Source organism: Nicotiana tomentosiformis, chromosome 4 (genome assembly GCF_000390325.3).
Source record: "Nicotiana tomentosiformis chromosome 4, ASM39032v3, whole genome shotgun sequence".
Taxonomy (NCBI): Eukaryota; Viridiplantae; Streptophyta; class Magnoliopsida; order Solanales; family Solanaceae; genus Nicotiana; species Nicotiana tomentosiformis.
The window spans coordinates 94,959,031-94,982,396 of record NC_090815.1 but is presented as its reverse complement, the minus strand read 5'-3'; the positions used below and the strand labels follow the sequence as shown (position 1 = coordinate 94,982,396).

Sequence of the window (23,366 nt, the reverse complement as noted above, 5' to 3'; positions counted from 1 at the left end):
CGTCGTGCAGCTATACCTCAAGTCTCCACTGATAGCTGAATCCGAGCAAAATCTACAATACACCATCGGACCAACTCCGAAATCTGCACAAGAAGTGCAGAGTGTAGTATGAGTACAACCGACCCCATGTACTCTGTAAGTGCCGAGCCTAACCTCGACGAAGTAGTGACGAGGCTAAGGCAGGTCACTTACATTAACTTGTACGCAATAATAATAATAATAATAATAATAATAATAATAATAATAATAATAATAATAATAATAATAATAATAATAATAATAATAATAATAATAATAATAATAATAATAATAATAATAATAATAATAATAATAATAATAATAATAATAATAATAATAATAATAATAATAATAATAATAATAATAATAATAATAATAATAATAATAATAATAATAATAATAATAATAATAATAATAATAATAATAATAATAATAATAATAATAATAATAATAATAGGAATAGAAGTAAGACATGTAAATCATATAAATAATTAAAATTATTTCAGCAGTCACAACCAATTATTTCTTTTCTCATTTTGTTGCGGTGTGCAACCCGTTCCCCCAATATAATCCTTCAATTAAATTCTGTTACGGCGTGCAACCCACTCTAACAATATAAACTTAAAATATAATCTGTTGCGGCGTACAACCCGATCCCCCAATATATTAATTTTCATCTCCGTTGCGGCATGCAACGCGCTCCAACAATATAATTTAACAACTCTTAAATGTAATAAAAATACTCCAATAAATACCACTTTTAATAAGAAATTATTAGGCAACAAAGCAGACAATATTTATAAATTATTTAGGAAACAAGTAATAACAAGTAGCAATTAATTGTGAAAATCAAAAAAAAAATAGGTAATTTAATATCTAATATACTAAATATCAAGTAGCAATTAAGTCACATAAGTCAAATAAGTTGTAGCAATTATAGCATGAATTCAAGACTTAATATTGGACAAGGAATACAAGAGAAATAATTAATAAAATAATTAATTCATGATTTAAAATAATTTATGATTTTTAGATAAATATGCAAACAATCAAGTAGACGACGTATAGGCACTCGTCACCTCGCCTATACGTCATTAGACATGAAATTCACTTAACAATAATTCAAGGGTTCTATTCCCTCAAGTCAAAGTTAACCACGACACTTAACTTGTTCCGCAATTTCAAATGACCAATCGACCACAACTTTTTCTTTCGAATTATTCTCCAAACCAATCAAACCTAGCAAATTATTTACCAACAATTCAATTTGAGTATTAAAAATTATTCGCAATTCGAAAGAGACTTAATTTAAATTATTTTCAGAAAACTCAACCAAAAGTCAATGTGGGACCCATTTTTCTGAACTCGACGAATTATTACGAAATCCGAACACTCGTTCCGATACGTGTTTAACCATACAAAAATTATCGAATTCCGACATAGGATTGCCCTTCGAATCCTAAAATTATAGTTTGTGAAATTTCTATAATTTTCCCCAAATTTCCATCTTAAAATGCTAATTGAATGATGAAAACAATGATATATTCATGTATATTAACCAAATCCGAGTTAGAATCACTTACACCTATGAATTTCTTGAAAAATTCATGAAATATCGCTACAAACCGAGCTCTCTAGGTCCAAAAATAAAAAATGAGATGAAACCCTCATTTATATGGTACAAAATCTGATCTCCATTGTGCTGACCGCACATTTTTATTGCGGTCCGCACATTTCCAAGTTCCGCGGCCGCGGTTCAAATTGTGCGGCCGCACTTCAGTGTGACTATACTTCCAGTATTTAGTAAATTGACCATAACTTTTTGTACAAATGTCCAAATGAATAATGGTGTGCCTTTCTAGAAATTAGACTCAAAGAGCTACAACTTTTATTTTTGAATCATCTCCAAATTCCTTGTATATTAAACGACATAAGCTTCCGAAGTCGTATCATCGAACCTGAAAATCTCCTTTCTGCGGACCTCACAATTTCAACTGCGGACAACACAATTTCAACTGTGGTCCGCACAATTACCACTGTCTCCGCACTTTGGGAGTTCGCAGCCTCACATCCGCACTCCAAAATGTGCCCTCCATACTTCAACTGTCCCAAAACATCATCAGAGTACCGAAATGCCCAAACTCATTCAAAACTCAACCCGAAACTCACCCAAGCCACTCGGGACCCCGTTCAAATATATCAACCAGTCCCGTAATATAACGCGGACCTACTAGAGGTCTTAAATCATGTCAAACAACGTCGAAACTATAATTCGCACCTCCATTCAGACTTATGAGTTTATAAATTTTTAAATTCTATAACTCACGTCGAAACATGTCAATTCAATCCGGAATAATCTCAAATTTTGCAGGTAAGTCCCAAATAACATAACAGAGCTATTCAAACTCTCGAAATCTCAATCTGAGTTCGATATTGATAAAGTCAAATTCACGGTCGAACTTTGGAAATCTTTAGCCTTTAGATTTCTAGTTTCCGTTAAATAGCGATAATTTAAGTTAGGGACCTCCGAATTCGATTTGGGGCATATGCCCAAGTCTCAAATTATGATACGGACCTACCGAAACTATCAAAATACTGATCCGGGTCCGTTTACCCAAAAAGTTGACCAAAGTCAACTCATTTGAGTTTTAATACTCTATTTCACTTTTAATCAATTTTTCACATAAAATCTTTCCGAAAAAATTTACGAACTACTCACGCAAGTCGAGATTTACTGAAAGGTGTTATTTGAGATTTTAGAACAAAGAGATAATCATTAAATTTAAAGATGACCTATCAGGTCATCACAGGGACTTTGCACTAAGGAGAGTTACACTACATACCAAGAACCCAAATGACGGAAATCCTGAGTTCGAGAATGTAAAAGGCGTTCTTATTCAATACTGAAAGCCAAGGCTTGAATATTAGGATTAATTATAATGGTCAAATGAACTGTGCCCACATATTTCATTCTTGCCATGGCAGATAGCTTTTGTACCATCGATTATTTACACGACATTTAAAGTAATAAAAGAAATTTGCCTTCTATGTTTCATTAATTCACATTTTGCATAAGCAATATTATCGTGCAAAACCCTTAAGCCTACGGAACTCCCCGAACCGGGGACTGCTACCCAATGATAAGACCAGAAAATTCAGGTTACTAAATCCTGGAGGCACCGAACCTACTAGGTAGAGCCCAAACACGAAAGACCACAGTCAACTTAAATGACTCGGAGACGTCTGAGTCCGTACTTGAAAAAGTGAGGTCCTTACATATTTTTAATACACAAAAAGACTACTTCAGACCCTGTCAAGTTACTCGGCCTTGAATTACAGCCATGAAAAGAGCCATCTTCGGCAAAGAATGATTGTGTCCGATTAAAACGTTCAAAATTTTTTAACCAAGAGTTTTTTATCGGGTCCTCTGAAGCCAGAGCAATTTGGAGTTATTACTTAATCCAGGCCTCATCCGGGCTTTAGGGTAACGGATAATTTAAACGATGTCAAATTCTACGCTAAGGCATCGACGACATATTATAAGTCTTAGATACAAGCTATTACAGAAAAGTAAAATACACAATGTATAACCGAAGAATTTATTTATATATACATATGTACCAAAAGGTATTTATAGAGGCACTGTGAAACGGCCCCAAAATACAAAATACAAGGGAAAACAAAATATAAACTAAGGCATTTCCCGCCTAGTCTTCATAAGAGCCCGACTCGTTGCCCAAACAATCGGTTTGGTATCTCGCTTTGGCCTAGGATTTAAGCCTCTTCTATCTCTGCCGCTAGGTCAATCCCCCGGGCATGGACCTACTCAAGGGTCTCTCTCCGAGACAGCCACTTCATATACTCGGCCTTCGTTATTACACAGGCCTCGGCTACCTCCATATCGTTCTTATACTAGGCCAACATGTCCTGAACTTCGGAGGCCTCGTTCGAAGCCGCCTCCGATTTGGACTTCTACGCGGTATATTCTTGGCCAAGAGCATCCCGTTCTGTAACGGCCGAGTTATGTTGCACCAGAAGCTCATTATTCAGCCGAGACCATTTGTCAGCTTTTTCACTTATTACCCGGAGCTGATCTTTGGTCGATGCCAAATCCTCTTTGGTGGCATCCCATTCTGAGGCCAGGAGATCTGTTTTGCTCCTCAACTCCTCGGCTAACGCTTTTACCTCGTCCATCACGGCCTTAAGCTAGTCTATCAGGTCTATCTTCTCTTGGACCTGCGAGGTGGAAGTGTTAGCATTTGTTCTTAACCTCTCATTATTAATCTCAAACAATCTTACGTTTTCAACCAGAAGGGAATGTTCCTGTTTCACATTCGAGGCCTTATTTTGAGCTCTTTCCAGCTCAGCTTGGAGGACGGAGTGGTCCCTGAGGGCCTCATCTTTTTCCTCACATAGAGCTTTGTGCATGTCCTTTTGCCGGACCTACTCCTTGAGCTTGAACTCAAGGTGACTCACCTCCATCCGAGATCGGTGGAAGCTCTCATAATTAAGCACCGAGGTTTGAGGCATACAAAAATGGCAAAATTGTTAAAATCCACTAAGGCCAATGAACTCTTTAAAGATATGAGGAAAAAAAGATGTATCTTGTTCAATGCCTGTTGTGCTTCGTTGAGAAGAGGCTCGGTGCATCCACCTTCTTCATAATTACTTGGTCCTCTTCGGTTATCAAGGAACGAAGGTAGTTGGCCACACCGACCGGCCCGAATAGCATCCTAGTATCCGTCGGTACCATAAACATTACCGTCTTCTTACGGTCAGGATCTACACTTGGGGCAGGGAACTGCTTCACAAGCTTTGGTCTCGAACTCGGCCCTCCTGACCCCAGGAGCATATCCCGTTTCAGGATCTCCAGTGGCTAAAACCGGAGTAGTCTTCCAGTGCATCGACGTCCATACCTTCAAAAAACAGATTAAGGGCTTCATCCACGACCCGTGATGCCTCAGTCGACTTTTCTGTAACGGCCTCAGCCTTATCGAAAAGAGGCTACGTATGAGATGACGACTCTGATACATCAATGACGTCGATAGCTTCTCTTAAAACCGGAGCAGCTTCTCGAGGGGCAGTGGCTACATGCTCTTCCTCAGGCTCCCGAGCTGAAAAGGGTGCAGCCTTACGATCATCCCCCACCAGTGATGCCAGCTCTGGTGCAGCATTGACCAGCTCTAGTGCAGCGTCGGCCAGCTCGTGGGCGACAAAATCCATATCATCATCTTTGGGGTAGTCACTGAGCTAGTAGAGATAATCAGGGTCCGAGACCCTTGCCCGAGTACTTTTCTTCGTACTCTTTCTGACCCTGACCACAATCATTTTTTTCTTGGCCTCAACAGGAGCCCGAGGGGTTAGGGGACCTTTTATTCTTTCTTGTTTTCTCCTCCTTCTTCGTAACAGCCTCGGTAGTAGGTTGTACCAAAGAAGAGGGTTTTGCAGATGGGGACGAGGCCAGGACCTCGGTAATTGCCCGAAGATCGGTGGTCTTGTGCAAACCTATGAAAAGAAAAAGGGACTTAGACGAAATGACAATAAAGTAAAAAGGAAATTCAATTAGGAAAAGAAGATCACTCACCATGGGATATCCGCGACCCCCTCCCTGAGCCTCCCATTTGCCTTTAGAAAGTTTGCACCACTCACGCTCGAAGTATGTCAATTGTTTGCAGATACCCTCGACCCCCTCCCTGAAATGGGAGACTGCATTGGGGACTCGGGCGACAGGTGCATATCAGGGAATACGGGTAATGAGAAAGAGAAGTAAGTTCAAAGGTTCATTTTGACAACTTAAAAAGGGATGAACTTACGTGTTGAGTTCCACTTCTTAGGGAACGACAGGAACTCGGAGGGAATGAGATCTTCGGTCTTTATCCAAACAAATCTCCCCTGACAGCCTCGGTCCCTATCCTCGTCGATGCTCGAGAAGGGAGCCTTCTTTTCCCGTCAGGCAAGCTTGATTAACCCCTCTCGAAAGATTCAGGGGTTGTAGACACAGAGCAGATAGTCGATCGTGAACAGGGGCTCCTCCGTATTGTTGGCAAAATGGCGTAGGAGGGTCACGATCCTCCAAAAGGACGGATGGATCTGCCCGAGGCAGACCTCGTACCTCTTACAAAAGTCGAGGACCACCGTGTCCATCGGGCCAAGCGTGAAGGGGTACGTATAAACGCGTAAGTACCCCTACACGTGCGTTGTGATATCCTCATCAAGATCGGGGATGACTACTTCCTTGCCTTCCCACTTGCAATGTTCCCGGACCGTTAGGAGCATGTCTTCGGTGATGGAGCAGATATACCTCCACGCCTCCTCACCTTCTCACCTCGATCTCCTTATTTAGAGGCTTTTTCGACTTTAAAGTCGTTATTTATGGAGCAGCCTCCAGGGATAAAATCTTTAAGAGGAGGTTCCAGGGCTACTACCGGAAGGGCCACTTCGATATCTGTGACCGGGGTGGAGGTTGAAGGAGCAGTGTTCTGAGGCACTGAATTTGAGGTTTTTGCCATCTTTATCTAAGAATATGATGGTTTGAAGGCTGATATAAAAATTTGAAGATTTGAAGGTCTAGCTTGAAGATCTAAAGACGAAATATGAAGATTCGAAGATTGAAGATGAAGAAATGAAGATGTGAAGAATAATTTGTGAAGATTTGAGGGAATGGTGAACAATTAAGAAATTCGAGGGTAACTTGAGAAGGTTTGTAATCGGAAAGTAAAAAAGCGAAAAAAAGAAACCGGAGCTTTTATAGGAGGGAAATAATGAATGCGTGATGTTTCGCATTTGATGCCCATCGAGGATGGTCAACCGGCGGCTGACATGTGTCCGAAGTCAGAACGACGCGACTGATATGACGTTTCACTGACTTGTCAACTCACTTGCGGCGTACGGAAGAAGGAACCGGGATCAGTTAATCACTTCTCGTCGTTCCTATAAATCTGCCCTCCGAAAAGTGAGGGGACTATCTGTGTACGGATAAAATCGGGAATACAGTTACCCCCGATTTTTTGGTAAAAGAACGAGAGGACAGGAGATCCGATATGACCTCGGGTAAAGCCGAGGGCTCCCACAGATCAGAGTCCGGGGAGGATGAATGATGTGCCAAGAACCGGACACGGCCAAATATGGGAAGAATCGAGTTCAAGCAAAATAAAGGACCGAGACTAGAGGAAATACTGCTGGAAAGGACAAACGAGGGGCCGAAATATCCGCCCTTAACTGGATATTACGGTGCAAATTTCGCCCGTGTATCAACGGCCTATCACGGTTTACCAGAAGAAAAAGATTTTTACCTTATTTAGACTTGTACAATGATTGAAACTCCCCTACTATATAAAAGGGAGAACTTTTTTTAAAAGACCACTGTTGGCATGCATATCAAAGCAATAAAATTTGTTCTCTAATTACTGTTCAAAGTGTTCTCCAACTGCTTATTTATTTAGTTGCAACCGATCCCGTTTCGAGGACTTAATCCGAGCCAACTTGCGGTGTTCATCGTAAAGTCAGGCTTAATCATCCATCGCACTTGGTTTGATCGTTTTGTTTTCTTTCAATTTAATTATTTGTTGTTCTTAGATCATTCGTGTTAAATTAAATCATGTATCCTTTAAATCGCGTATAAATTCAATTGGTATTCATTTTTAGGGTAAATAATATTAATTCCTCATTATAAGGCCTTTGTAAAGTGCCAATGTGGGATTGAAATAGAAGAGCAAGTGATCAAGTCTTATACCATAATAAATGACTTGGCTTTCGGCCAAAGTGATGAAGAGAAGAAGTGAGAGGATCATGAAAGTCAAGACGTTGAACATAGTAGCAACTCTGTCATTTGCCTTGGCCATCTTTTTGCTTCCTCTAGTGTTTTTTCTTCTTCAAAATGTATAGCTATTTTTGTGGATGTGATTTTCATAACTAGTCTGTGAGAATATATAACGGGAGTGAAAGAATGAGAACAAAGAGGAGTAGACAAATTCTGATTACATATTCGGCGTTTCAAGAAGAGTACCGCCGGCAAGCGGCATTTAGGTGAATTGTACAAAAGAATGAAACAAAGGTTAATAAACTAAATTAATTAAATTGATTAAATTAAATAAGTAAATAGGAAGATGAATTTTTATTTACATAATTCGTTTCCTTTCATGTACATAACTTTTTAAAGGTATCTGACTATATACACGGTTTTTCTTTTTCATTGTTTCGGTTTTTCTTCGTTCTAGTCTTTTATTATATTGTATGGGTTTGGACGAGGAGGGAGATCTAATTTATTTTTTCCACTTTTTTTTCTCTACTTTCTGACACCTAAAAGTACATAACGGTACACTATTTAAACAAATAATAAAAAGAATAAAAATGAAAAAAAGAAAAACAACAAGAGTAAAAATAACAAGAAGAAAAGTAAAAATAGCACGGGCTAGCCAATTTTCGGACTGTAATTCAAAAATAGCTAGCGTTTGCAAAGTCATTGAAAAATAGCCACTATTTTGCTGCAACACGGACCGGTCCAGCATAATATACTGGAGATTGATGCACATGGGTGAACTTCCAGCATATTATGCTGGAACTCCAACACGCGGAAAGTTCCTGCATAATATACCGGAGATTGGAGCACTTGTGTATGAACTTCCAGCATATTATGCTGGACTGGTATATTATACTGGAACTCCAGTATATTATGCTGGAATATTTTCCGGATTTTGAACTGTATTTTCGTTCAGATTTATCTATACATGAAAAATGGCTAAATTTAGATTACTTTTGAAACTGTGACTATTTTTCAATTATCACTTGTATACCTGGCTATTTTTGAATTTCTCCCATAAGAAAATAATAACATAATTAATAACGATAGCAATAACTAAGTTAAAACAGATTTGGACTTGGGAGGCCTACTTGATAGGAAACAAAATGGGGTAAACTTGGGCCATCCCCATCATTCACTTATCCATTTGATGACAAATATTATAGGCTTTGGTTCAATCCTTCTCGATCAGTTCTAATGATGTCCAACATTTAGGCGCCCAAGTAGAACAAGGGCCTCGTATCTTTCTCGACAAAGATCTATCAGTGACCTATGAATACATTGTGTTGCTTTAGGAGTCAATTAAGTTTGATAAATGAAAATACTCTTAGCATGACTGCTTGATAATAATAAAAGGGGAAAAATACATAATTGACGGCCGGTTAGAACTAATTATATTTGCTAGCCAAAAATATATAAAATATGTGTGTTATCTGTATATAGAATGCAAAAAAAAAAAAAAAAGTTGTCGGCTATTATTTTTGGAAGCTACCGAAGACATACATTTCTCTAACAATGACATACTAAATTTGCCCCCCTCATGAATTTGGGACATTTAATATGGGCCTGGTTCACCAATAATTTAAGAAATTGGACCCACTCACATATAAAGCACCATTAATACTTTACACATGGTACAATATGAGGCCATCTTCGACAGCAACAGTTGGTTTTTGGAAAAATTGGTCTCCAATGCTGCTCTATTTTTTGCTCCAAATGGGGATAAATAGTGGCACTTCAATTTGGAGTGACACTATTCATCTCCTCTATTACTATTCCCTATTATATTATTATTATTTTTATTATTTAATTCTTTTAATTTATCTCTTTATATATATCTAATTTTGTTTATGTAATTTCTTTATAATATTAATTTTACATCTTAATTTTGGCATATAATTTTGATAAATTAATTTTCGTGCATTTATTATTTTTATGTAAAATTATAAGTTAATTTTATTAACAACTATAAAATGTATAATCGTCTCAAAATAGGAATGGTGCAAATTAAGAACAAAGATGTTCATATTGCATTTCGTAATGCATTAATAGATCATTTATGAGAGCATACTAGAGGTGAAAGTTGAATATTTATGTAGTATTTAATCTGAATTTTACCACATTGTAATATGTATTTAATTATCTTGTATCTCAATGATTTCACTTTTATTTGAATTATCCGTTAGTATATATAATATATAATATTTGCTTATAAATTATATTCTTTAAAAATTTATGGTATAAAATAATTTTATATTAAATGGTTATATAAGGAATATAAATTATATGTGATGAATATGTAAAAAAAGAAAATAGATAAGAGTTTCTTTAATAGAAATAAAAAATAAAATTTAAATAAAAGATAATAATATAATATTGAAGAGAGAAGAATATAAAATGGAATATTTTTTTTTGGAGTAAAAAATGGAGTAATGGTTGGAGTAACTTTACTCTATTTTGGAGTTTATTCCATTTTGGAGGAGAAAATGGAGGCAAGGGTCGGAGATTGTAGTAAGTTTTGTATATTAACAATGCATATGTTTTTCTACAAATCGTGTAAATTTACTACAATTGATAACTTTTCATATCAAATCTGTTCTTTTAAGTGAGAACATAATATAACTAGTTAGATTTCACTGATAGTGTAAAATTTCATTATACAGTCGTATAACATAAATCATACTGTATAAATATAAGTAAGGTTAGTGCAGATATAGATACACGTATAGCAGCTTTGGTAGACTGAAAGTCTGAAACTAATCGAGACCATAAAACACAGTTCATCAAAACAATACGTGGGTAACAGATATTAAGATTGGCTAAAGTAGTAACGAAAGTGTTACGTATTATTGAATAGTACAGAGTACATCTCAGACAAAACACTTGTCTTCACAAAGATTCTTGTCACACATAGTTCTAAACAAAGACAACCAACATGGCACGTACTCTCTTTCTTAATTTATCCTTCAAAAAATAAGACAACACACATGTAGCTAGAATAACCACAAAGGGCTACATTATATTTCTGACCAAGTTCTTTGTTGCTCTTCTGCAACAGAAGTAGAAAGCAGCAAATTATAATTAGCTGAATTCCTGACCGAACAATTGGCCCTAATTTCACCTTGTGTCCCAGTCAACACATTCAACTGCCCCATCTTGATCATGGAATTCACAAATTCCTCAAAGAAAAGTGACTCGTTAATAGCAAAACTTGTAACAATGCCTCGAGTCCTTCTATCCGTGTACAAATCTTGATCCGATGTGAATAGTCCTTGTCGATTCATGAGATCAACGTAATACTTGTTATCAAACTTGTTAGGTGATCGAATGTCAAGAACAGTCGTGTTCGTGGAGTTTGAGGTTGGACAAGTGTTTTTAAGGTTGTTGGCAAATGTTTTGTCCATGGAGGGATCTTGGTTAGGGTAAAGTCTTTCAGTGAAAGAAGTGCAATGTCCAATGCCAATGGTGTGGCCACCAGAAAGTGCAACAACATCAGTTGGGGTGAAGTTTTTGGTGGCAAGTGAAGTTAAAATGGCACTAGCGTTGAATGAAGGTGGTGGAAGGTTGGCTAGGGTTTCATTTCTTGTTGCAAAGTTGAGTCCATCCCTTCTTCCTAAAGGTAGATCATAATCAGGGCCACCAGACTGCAATATTATCCATGAATAGAGATATTAATTACTTCATGTTAAGCCTGATGAATTCTTTAATTTCAATACGAAGGATACTTTGAAAATATTTGCATAATCAAATAAACTTATAAGATCATGATTATATGAATATTTATGGTAAAAAATTACTCCCTCCGTCCCAATATATGTGGCGGAGTTCGAATTTCTGAATCTCAATTTTTCTTTAACCGCAATTTTTATATGCTTTTAGATATTTTGGATTGCTAATTATTGTGATTTATAGTATTTTTACTTAGTTTCCAAATATATAAATTTTGTTTCAAAAAATTTTCTATGTCTAAATTCAAGGTCAACATTAAGAAGTTTGACTCTCGAAATCCGAGGTTCGTCCCATAAATGGGTGTAATTGATAACCTGATAAAAATATTAATTACAAACTAATTTGATGCCGTATAATTGTCACGTGAAAAAAACTGTCCTATTAGTTCTTAACTTTTTTATAAGAATTAAAAAATAATTCTTCACTTCATGGTGAGGGGAACTAATTAACGCGGAGTCTAAAATTTGAAAAGAAAATGAAAAAAAAAAAGCTGCTACTCCGAGATATTGACATTGTATTAATGGTGTGTCAGTCTAGCTAAAACTCATTGACATTGACACTTGAATGCGAACATTATTGAGAAGTGATACTTGGCAATTGTTTGAAGCTTTTGTACTATAGCTTATTGAATTATTTGTCATAAAGCTTTATCACATTGAACAACTTTAGAAATACGCTTCTGAGTTGTTTGGCCACGAATTTTCTTTTAGTTACTCGAACGGTCTTTAACTTCTCGAACAGTCTTGATCTAGTTTGAGTCCGATCTTATCCAAAATTTTTAAACAAGGATCTCAAACATTCTAAAAAATATAGGCCAATTTTCCACGACTACAAAGTCTTCTGCTTCATGTCATAAGTTCACAAAAATTTTAAAACTAACTTCAGTTAAATTAAGTCTTGAAAGAAAAAAGTTTAGTTATATGTTAAAAGAATATTTTGTACAAAGTGGAAGTGGGATCCTCATATAGAATTGCTGTTATACCTACTTCTGAGCAATCAAGCCGAGCTTGATTGTTATATGTACAAAGTGGAACTGCGGAAGGGAAGGGGGATCCTCAGTTTATGACGTAAACATGATAAATAGTACGATTTAATATATATTAGGTGCGAGTAATTTTTTAGTGATGTGAACTTACTAAGAAAACAGAGTCGCGAGCAGCAATGGCAGTGATATCCGCACAAGAGACCACCCTACCGCAATCTCGATGCACACGGCGGCGAAGGTCTTCAATGATCCTAAATGCCTGCTGTCTTAAAGTCAAGTTGGGAGGTGCATCTTTCTCACTTGGTCCACTCGCTGAACCATCTAATAGTACTGATCCGTCACAACCCTGTGTATCAAAAATGGCGCATAATTATCTTGTAAGTTTGTATATGATAGTTCGTTATTACCTTACATTAAACCGTTTAGGTACAATGTTACAACTTCACTGAAAACTTTAAGTTCTCTCTTTGTGTCTTTCTTGTTTCACTATTCAAGAATCTCATCTCCACTCCACCTCAAAGTTTTACTAAAGAAAATCAAATGTAACCAACTTCGAAACTTCATTTATCAGTTTATATCTCCATTATGTTGGAGAATGAATTTAAGTTATATATATATACTGACCTTAAAGATTTTTAATACTATTCATAAAGTTACTTTATAAGTGACTTGAACGTATAAATATTTTAGAATTTAGAGTTAGTGTAATACCTGAACAAAACAGTCATGGAAGTGAAGGCGAAGAAGGCCGGCAGCCTGGCCAATATCCTGCCGGAAAACCTGCTGGAGGCGGCTTCTGATGATGGATTCAGCATTGGGGCAAATGGAGTCATAGAAAGTCCATGAAAGACCTTTCACAATTGGTTGAGTACCTTGAGCTTCTGTTTGATAAAAGTTGACTGAAAGGATCAGCAAAAGTGAAGCAGCAAAAGAAGAAAGGGTAATTGAAGCCATTATTGCTGATCTTTTGAGGTTAATTATTGCTAAAGGTTCACATTCACTACGGTCTATTTATAGCCGGAAGGAAGTTACTTATTAGTAGTATTATTTTTCAATTTTACCCTTAGGATTAATGGCCTGTCATATACGTACCATAAGCTAGGAAAAATGGTTTTAAAAAATTGCCTCTTTTACCTTAATAGTATACCTTCTTTTTGTTCCAAAATACGTATATATCATAAGCATGCACGGTGATAAATTAAACCTTGAAGAAGAGCATATAAACAACACTTAATTTTGAAGCAAATATAGTGTTGTTGGACGATCTAGCAACTTCGACTATTGAGGGGTAAAAAACAAATATTTGAGTAATAATTCTTATATCAGGTTTTCTTGGAAATTGTTTATTCAGAGTGGTGAATCATGAAAATATTTGATTTTGTTTTAAATAATATTAGAGAGAGCTTTGTAGCAATAGTAAATTGCCTCCACCGTAACCTATAGGTCAGTTCGAGTTTGGAAGTAGCAACTAACATAGGCAGATGTAGCGTATTAGCTACGAGTTCAACTGAACTCATAACTTTCGACGCGGAGTAAAAAATTTGTATGTAACAATTCATTAAAATTACAAAAATAGTAGATATGAACCCATAACTTTAAAAATATAATGGAATCAATGTTAAAAATCTTAAAATTAAACTCATAGGATTTAAATCTTGGATCCGTCTCTGGCCACTAATGCTTACATTAGGGTAGATTGTGTACATCACATCCCTTGAGGTGTATTCCTTTCACAGACCCTTCATGAACACATAATACTTTATATAACGGGTTGCCTTATAACCACTGAACAGATTATAATACAACTTATTTATTGATTCAGCTTATTTTAACCCGTCAAATACAACCCTTGTTAAAATACAACCCATCCACATTTGACACCGGTACACCCTATTTATTACATTTCCTTTTAGAAAAAATATTCGATTAGCCTTTTAAACTGTTAGGGGAAACTTTATTAAACCTCTTAAGCAGAACAAGCAACGAGGTAATCTAAGCATCTCTCAAATAATAACCGGAAATGTGTGTATATATATATATATATATTATATACAAAAATTATATAAATTTTATATACTTTTTCGGCTATCAAATATAAATAATTTTCGATACGGGTTAAAAATGAAAAAAATCCATCCCATACGAAAAATTAAAATTTACATTCCGGAGACATCTCTTTTTCACTTCAATAAAACAAATAAGAAAACCAGAAGCTGCAACAATTTTAAGTGCAAGAAGCGAGCAAATATTGATAAATGCTTGTGTGATCTCAGCAAGGAACAACTCCTTAGACTTTTACTAACTACATCGCACCAACCATATCCTAATTGTCTTTGATCACTTTCAATTGATTTTTCGTACTCCAAAATTCTTTGATTTCAAGTTGTAATTTTTATTTACACTTGCATACCTCTTAGCTAAGAATTGTATGTAAACAAATTAAGCATTAATTCAAACCAGATAACATTTTAGACTATTAATCTTGATGTTTCAATTTACTCTATAAATGTTTTCTGTGTTCTCATAATGTCGCTTTATACATATGATACTGATACAAATTATGATAAAATAATGACAACTTATACCTACTTCATAAATATAATGAAGATAATGACTAACTAAGCAATTGGCTATAGAACAAAAATATTTGACTAACATTATGTCGTGCGGGAGAAAAAATCCAAAATGACTCATGTTTCGACACAGACTCAGATTCATCTTTATTTTTTCACTTGATCACTAATAGCCCTCCATATTTTCAACATTTTTACACTTTTAGTTCTCCCAAAAATTACATCTATTCTTTTAAAAATTGTTTTCCTCCACTAACGGATAGTAGAATCTCACGTCTTTTTCACCATCTTTCTTCCATCACTGAGTTACCTTTATTTCTGTAAATCAAATCACGTCACAAATTAGATATGATGTTGATAGAGGGGCCAAATGTTCAATGTATTAGGTTAGAAACTAGGAGTAAAGAAGCCGACAACAAAGTAAAACGAGGAGAAGTGGAGGAAAATGAAGCATCAAAAAATGAGGACATGCCATCACTAACTATATTCTTAGAGAGGGGAATAGATCTACCGATGGGTAAATTATATTTTATTTCAACGAGAAACGGTGAAAATTATATAGCTGTCCGTTTTAACTTAATCATTTGTCTGTTACATCCACTAATTAATCTGTATACTCTTTTTATATATAGCGCAACCCAATTTTTATTTTTTACTTTTTTATTTTTGAAATAAAAATAAACTAAACCAATAATTAAGATAAGCACGAAAATGAAAGCTTCTATAAAAGGCTTCTTTCAGTTTTTTAGTAAGAATGAGATCTAGAAATATTTTGTGATGAACGTACAAGAAAACAAACCTCCCTTATTTCTTTTCTATTGTAATTTCTGGATTATTATATGATGATTTTTGAACTTTTCATATATAGAAAAGAAATAGAAAGAGATAGACAAGAAACGATATCCGTTATGTCAATGGCTCGAATTTGGAATTTTACGACATCTCAATTAGATTTAGGGGGTATGAATCTAATATTTATACTTATTTAATAAATTTTACAATAAATATACAAGGTTTAAGTCAAAGTTATTATATCTTGTTGACAAGAAATGCCTAACATCTAGATCTAATGGTGTGTGTGTGTGGGGGGGGGGGGGGGAACTGCCGCTTTTTATAATTAATTTGTATCAACTAAGTCTTTATATTATATTTCCAGCAAAATTATCATAAATCTATGAGAGAAATATTATTGTGAATATTGAGTTATTGGCGTTTTCCTTATGCTCCAGGTCTTAAATAGAAACTTTATCGTCCAGAATCAGATCAATAGATTATTGAAAATTTATGTGTCACTAGTAGCACTTCAGACGGATATTCTCTCACATTTATTCTTTCTTTGCAAATTACCAAGATATAGAGACAAGAACATAGAAAAGAAATAAAATAATAAACTGAGACAAGAAATTTTAAACCCCAACAACCCCATCAAAATATGATTTGCTCACTTCGTTGTGTCCTTTCAAAGATGTCAATTCCACGGGATGTGAAAAATCGAATTCAGTACAACATGGTCCATTCAATATTTTACAACAAATATATGATGTTGAAATGTGCAAGTAACATTAGAAGTATTTTTTTTTTTTAAAATGAAAAAGTTTTCATATCCCCAGGAAATTGAAGTTGATTAGTACAAATAGCGTGACCGATCGAAAGGAAACAGCACCATAAAGTCTTTGCAAAAAGTAAATAAAGCAAAAGAGGGAAGTGTTTCCAAAATATGGTATTTCCCAGTCAAACTAGGGGGAATATGATTTCCATTTCTGGTATATATATATATATATATGTCAATATAGGTTTGTATTATATATCTTGTATTTGATAAAATACAATGGTTTATCTTAAAATCCTTCATCATTGGCTGAAATAAATGGATAATAAATTAATGAAAAATACTTTATTATATTTATCTGGAAGCCTACAGTTCTCACTTCTCTTCACACTTCTTCCACACATAAAATAAGCTACATATACCTCAATTTATAATAGTTGAAAACTATTTAACTAAAAATAGGAAAACTTAATACTATATTAATTCTTGACTACAAATCATATTTAGATATGAATTAAATAAACTAACAAATATCAAATCCTAAGTAATTTAGGTTTCCTATTACAGTCAAATCTCTCTATAACAACATCCTTATATACAATACTTCACTATAAAAACCAAGTTTTTTCTGGAACGAATTTTTATGTTATTTTATAATATATGCTCGCTATAACGAATAAACGAGGCTGTTATAGAGTGATTTGACTGTACAACTTTAAATTAGTTTTCCGACAAATCAATCCAATAGTCTCAGCTGGAAAAGCTGCAATTTGAAAATTAATTAATACCATCGTCATCATCACCAGAACTAGATTCCCAGCCATGGAGCTAGCAATGCAAACTTTTTAAAAAGGAAATAAAATAAAATAAAGGAGATCACAAACACATGCCCTTACATTACATCACAAAATAAAAGGTTATTATTATGAATTTACGCTAGCTAAGACACTCATTATTACAAATAAAGCAATAAAAAGCTTTTTTGAAACAAAAACAAAAGACTAAAAAGCAGAGAAGGTTTCCTCCAACTCTTCAACAACAGTAGCAATGTCAAACTTCTTATTCTTGTTCCTCCTATCACACTTGGTCCTAATTTCACCATTTCCACCGGTCAACACGTTCATTTGTCCCATTTTGATCATACCAATCACAAACTTGTCAAAAAACAGTGACTGGTTCTTAGCAAAGCTCTCGACAATTCCCCTAGTCCTTGTATCAGTGAACAAATCTTGATCAGAAGTGAAAAGCCCTTGCCTATTCATGAGATCAACATAGTATTTGTTATCAAATAAATTAGGAGTTCGGATATCCATGTCGACAGTGTTGTTGGAGTTCGCGGTTGGACAACTGGTTTTAAGGTTGTTAGCGAATGTTTGGTCCATGGTTGGGTCTTGGTTAGGGAAGAGACGGTCGGTGAAGGAAGTGCAGTGGCTGATTCCGATGGTGTGGGCCCCGGATAGAGCGACGGCGTCGGTGGCGTCTAAACCCTTAGTTGCAAGGCGACTGAGGACGACTGTAGTGTTGGCAAATGGTGCAACAAGGTTGTCTAAGGTTGCTTGTTCTGTTGCAAAGGTCCGTCCGTCTTTTCTTCCTAAGGGCACATTGTAGTTGGGCCCACCGGTCTGAAAGGAACATAATCTCATAAGTAATTAATTAAGTTATTGATAGTAAATTAAGCTACTATCAAATTAATTAATAGTACTATTCGATGCATTCTTTAAAACAAATAAATAATTTAGACAAAAGCTACTAGGTTTTAAAGAACGTGTTGCAGCTCCGGCCCATAGCTAGCTTTATTTATGCAAGAGAATGAGGAGTGAATCAATTTCCTAGGCCGTTAACAAATGAGTCTAACTTAACTTATAGGTACATATAATAGAAGTAGTTAAGAGTGAGTTGCTCAATTATATAAATATAGTTATGAAAATTAAATGAAGAGTTTCTGATTAGTAAAAATAAACTAACATGATCTAAAGCAAGATTAGCATGGACTAAATGGTAATTTTGGTCTTACCAAGACAACAGAGTCCCTAGCAGCAATAGCTGTAATGTCAGAGCAAGACACAACTTTCCCACATGCATCGTGAACCCTTTTCCTAAGATCATCAATAATCTTGAATGATCTCTTTCTTAGGGTCAAATTAGGAATTGCAGTCTGTTCGCTTGGCCCTCCTGCTGAACCATCTAGCAAAACCGAACCATCACATCCCTACAATAATGTATATTTACCAATAATGAAATTAATCTACTTTTAAATATCACTATATCAAAGATAACTAATTAAAAGGTAGTTTTTTTTTAATCATGACCATATATATTAATAAATACAAACATTTCAAAAAATAAATAAAATTACCTGAACAAAGCAATCATGGAAATGAAGGCGAAGTAAACCGGCAGCTTGACCAACATCATCTTTGATCTGCTTTTGAAGCCTCTTCCGAATAATGGATTCAAGCTGAGGGCAACTAGATTCATAAAATTTCCATGAAAGACCTTTCACTGGAGCAGGTATCTGAGCTTCTATTACAAAGAAGGAAGAAGAAACAAGAACAAGAAGTAGAAAACTTGAGGTAGTGGACACCATGGCTGCTTTCTCTTTCTAGAATAGTTAGCTAAATTGATACAAAAACAGCAGGAACAAGGCTCAAATTTATAGCCATATAAAGTTATCCACTTGGATATTTTTTTGTTCCATGATTTAGACTTAAAGAGGAATCACGAAATTTTCTATGAAAGAGCCGTGTGGTCGTCATACTGTTTTTGGTCTTTCGATTAAAATATTTCAATTTGAACATTGCATACAATGACTACACAAATTAAAAGACATATTTCTGTTCGTTATTATTATTATTATTATTATTATTATTATTATTATGCAAATACCGAGTGTGCTTATCTTTTTTATTTTTACATCAAATAGAAAAGCAAAATATGTTAGCCGCCAATAAAGAATGCTAACTTTATTTCGAAAAAGTGAGGGTACTACATTGTATCCCGATAATCCGAAAATTGTAATCTCAAATTTAGTTATTAATGTTAAGTATTAATTGTTAGTCTTATCTATTTGTAAAGCAATAACAAAAATAACTTAAAATCAGAAAGGTAGAAGAAATAGAAATTAATTCGAGCGCATTGAATTCACAGTGTTTCATTAAGGAACTTAATCCCCTCCTAATATCCGAGGTTGTGGATTATTTCCTCTCAGGATAGAACGGATTACACACTGGTGTAGCGGTACTTCAAACCCCAATATTTCAGCGAACACAAATAATCGGTAGTTACTTATTGTTGCTTTGTTTAAGTTAAAAATAATGTAGAAGGAAGAAAGAGAATTCAGAATTTTTGTAAGAAAAATATGAGGGAATGGCTTGGGATTTATAGCCAACAAGTTGAGTTCAAACGAAGAGGTGCAACTCGTCCTGATGATTGTTCACGTAAACCGGCTATTACATAAATAGCTATTTACGCAAAATAAAATGGAAAACTCAAAGAAATTCAAATTACCATTACGTAAACGGTTGATTTGGATTGAAATACTAATTTAATTTAACTATTTAACAAATAAATTTGGTCAAAAAAACTAATCAATCAGGTCAAATCCAAATCCGAGCCAACAACGACAATGCAAGACTTGACTTCTTCTCAACTCTTTAAGAGCTAGAAAAAGTGCAACTATATATATACTTAACAAATGAGCTTTTCTCCGCCAATATGGGACATTGTTCCTTTGTAAAGGAGTGAAAATCAAAATTTTATTTTTTTCCTCCATTTCCTATTCACCTCAATTTTTGAACTAAAACCCGACATTAATAATTTAAGGTAAGAATATAAATTAACGGGTCATGATTATTGGGTGATAAATTCCGTATACAGATACATGTCATGTTCTTAAAGGTCGGGATTCGACAAATAATAATTATCAGAGGAGTATTATGCAGTGAAATTAGGCGATGATAATAATAATAATAATAATAATAATAATAATAATAATAATAATAATAATAATAATAATTAGAAAGTTATGTAGGCATTTTCCACTTTATAGCCATTTAATTTTATTTTCTAATCTCTTCAGCTAAAAGTTTTTATTTATTTCATGTTGATTTTTATCTAAACTTTTTTTTAATTCCTCCAAACAAATGACCCCTTATTACTTTGGTGTGTTTATCAGTTGCACGTAAGTTATTTCTGGTAGACCTAGTGCTTCTATCCATATATGACTTTTATTACATGTTGTTTACCCGTAAAATGGTACAGTTGAATTTATACGTGGTTTTTAGATAAGTGAATTAATTTGATCCTGAAATAATTGATGAATTAGATAAAAATATAATACTTAGCCTTGAGATGGAGACAAAATAGCAGAAATAATAATTCCGAGAGCAAGGCTTCCGGGCACAACAACAATGATATCAAAAAACAAGAAGATAAAATTATATTAAGCTTTGAATAGAGTGTAGCGTATGTTTGCTAGAAAATCTGTGTCCTTTACAATGATAATAGAATTCAGTATTTATAGCTGCACCTATGGAACAAGATCGCGGGATCAAGCCCCTCTTTAATGTCAATTATGAGGGTCATTGAAGAATGTGTAACGACGGGCAGTGAATGCCATGTTTCTTGTAATGGGCAATATACTTAATGCTATAGAATATTCTTCATTAAATAATACCGGGTGACAGACATTTATTTCATCTTTATGAGTATCTTTCTCTTCGGTAACAGATGGGATCCTTGCCTTTAGTTTCAACTATCTTCTGTCTTCGACTCCACGTGTCATTTTCTCATGCGATCATTTAATATAACATATTTTACCCTATACATATAGTCCTTCTGCTTTTCAGTGGCATACCTTTGTGTCACTGGGAACTTGGTAGAAACTTTCTTTTTGGCGGAAAATTTACTGACCCCTCTAAAAGGTTTCTGACGATTGATTAGACGCATGTCTCTTCGCATTAAATGCCCCGAACACGCGTCATCCCATGATTTAGCATAACTTTTACCGGTTATCGAGGTAATTATGGCCACGAGTTTAGCCGCCTATACCTTTACTTATATGCATCAACCTCCTTCATTTACACTTCATAATACTCTAAATCTTCTAAAACTTTCTTTACTCAACTCGTACTTCGACTTTAACCTTTCTTTATCTTCCTTCTTTGAGAGAAAACCCTCTTTCTGATAAAAAAAAAAGGCCCCCTCTTCAAGAAACCCTAGTTCTTTAAAGAACAAAAGCAAAACTGATGATGCTGTTCCCCCTACGGTGAGTACCATCATCCCAAAGAACCTTATTACCACCAAAGATTTCGAAGAAAAATACCCTTCTGCTCACACTCGTACGTGGGCTATTAACGTATATCCTTCTTCTATCCGTCCTTCCAGTATCCCTGCTATGAAGGAAGAATGCCACTGTCAAGAATTGGACATTATCTCTCCCGATCTGGTGGAGCAGATAACTTTACCCAAGAAGGGTTTTACATACTTTTACACGTATTCCTTCACTTTTGGAGTATTTTCTTTGAGCGGGAGCTTGACTCCGTGTCACGACCCAAAACCAACCCGTCGTGATGGCGCTTATCATGGTACTAAACAAGCCAACTATTCAGACATTTCCAACACTTTAAATCTTTAAAAGATACTAAAACAATTTAAATAAAGGAAAATCTCTTAAAACAGGATAGAAAATCATAACTCAATACATAAATTCTTTCCAAAATCGGGGTGTCACTGAGTACATTAGCATCTACGAAGAGACAAAGTCGGGTACACTGTCTAAGAGTAATACTGAATAAGTAAACTGAAAGATAAGGGAGGAGAGTCAAGGTCTGTGAAATGCCAAGCAGCTACCTCGATGATCTCCGATAGTTTGACCTCTGCAAATCAACAACCGCCGTAATAGGAAGTACCTGGATCTGTACACGAGGTGCATGGTGTAGTATGAGTACAACCAACTCAATAAGTAAAAAATCTAACCTTTAGACTGAAAATAGTAACAAGTCCAATTATTACGGTCCACTTTCAACATTTAACAGTACGAAAAGTTAAAAAATTATGACAATGATATCTCAGATATTTATATTCTGCAAGTGAAGGTACAAGCATTTAGACATGCTTTCAATAAGAACTTAGACATGCTTTCAGATTTCACAACAAAATTTAACACATAACAGGGCAGATCCAGCCTACATGCAAATAAAGCAGGGCTGATCCAGCCCAAATACAAGTAAACAGGGCATATCCAACCCAAATGTCATAACTGCTAGCATTGCGCCCACTGTGGGTGTGCAGACTATGGAGGGGGCGATCCAGCCCAAGCGCTATAATAAGCCAAATCATGGCATCAATCAATAAATCCTGTTGCGGTGTGCAGCCCGATCCCATAAATATCACTCACAATAGGACCTCAACCCCACTCAGCCAATAATCTCTCTAGTCTCTCGGGCTTACCAGAATCATGATAATCAGCCCACAAATGATGATATTATATAATATGTAAAGACAACAGAGACTGAGACATAATATGCAAGTAATAACTGTGACTGAGTATAAATTGATAGATTAAGCAATTAGTTCTACAGCAAAAAATGACCACTGTGGGTCCCAATAGTACCATCATATAGCCTAAGCAGGGTTTCAAACATGACTGACAGCTCAATAGATCTAACACATGGTGAGAATACGGGTAACAACAAGATTTAACAACTTTTCAGT

At 35.1% G+C, this 23,366-nt stretch overlaps 2 protein-coding genes across 2 annotated transcripts; both read right to left on the bottom strand.

The window, feature by feature from the left end:
- Positions 1-10,644: 10,644 nt before the first annotated feature.
- Positions 10,645-13,528, bottom strand: LOC104084590 (peroxidase 12-like). Its single transcript, XM_009588492.4, has 3 exons — positions 13,242-13,528; positions 12,682-12,876; positions 10,645-11,460 (listed from the first exon to the last, which is right to left on the bottom strand). The coding sequence occupies exons 1-3, from the start codon at positions 13,482-13,484 to the stop codon at positions 10,834-10,836; spliced, it is 1,065 nt and encodes a 354-aa protein (XP_009586787.1). The 5' UTR covers positions 13,485-13,528; the 3' UTR covers positions 10,645-10,833.
- Positions 13,529-17,549: 4,021 nt separating this feature from the next.
- Positions 17,550-19,466, bottom strand: LOC104084580 (peroxidase 12-like). Its single transcript, XM_009588482.4, has 3 exons — positions 19,009-19,466; positions 18,667-18,861; positions 17,550-18,274 (listed from the first exon to the last, which is right to left on the bottom strand). The coding sequence occupies exons 1-3, from the start codon at positions 19,237-19,239 to the stop codon at positions 17,654-17,656; spliced, it is 1,047 nt and encodes a 348-aa protein (XP_009586777.1). The 5' UTR covers positions 19,240-19,466; the 3' UTR covers positions 17,550-17,653.
- Between the last annotated feature and the right edge of the window lie 3,900 nt (positions 19,467-23,366).

Bases quoted from the DNA above. Each gene is read 5' to 3' on its own strand.
- LOC104084580 (XM_009588482.4), bottom strand. From the start codon at position 19,239: ATGGTGTCCACTACCTCAAGTTTTCTACTTCTTGTTCTTGTTTCTTCT. The intron at 18,862-19,008 runs GTAATTTTATTT...ACATTATTGTAG, and splicing joins TCCATGATTGCTTTGTTCAG to GGATGTGATGGTTCGGTTTT. The intron at 18,275-18,666 runs GTAAGACCAAAA...TGTTCCTTTCAG, and splicing joins CTAGGGACTCTGTTGTCTTG to ACCGGTGGGCCCAACTACAA.
- LOC104084590 (XM_009588492.4), bottom strand. From the start codon at position 13,484: ATGGCTTCAATTACCCTTTCTTCTTTTGCTGCTTCACTTTTGCTGATC. The intron at 12,877-13,241 runs GTATTACACTAA...TTTGATACACAG, and splicing joins TCCATGACTGTTTTGTTCAG to GGTTGTGACGGATCAGTACT. The intron at 11,461-12,681 runs GTAAGTTCACAT...ATAATATTGCAG, and splicing joins CTCGCGACTCTGTTTTCTTA to TCTGGTGGCCCTGATTATGA.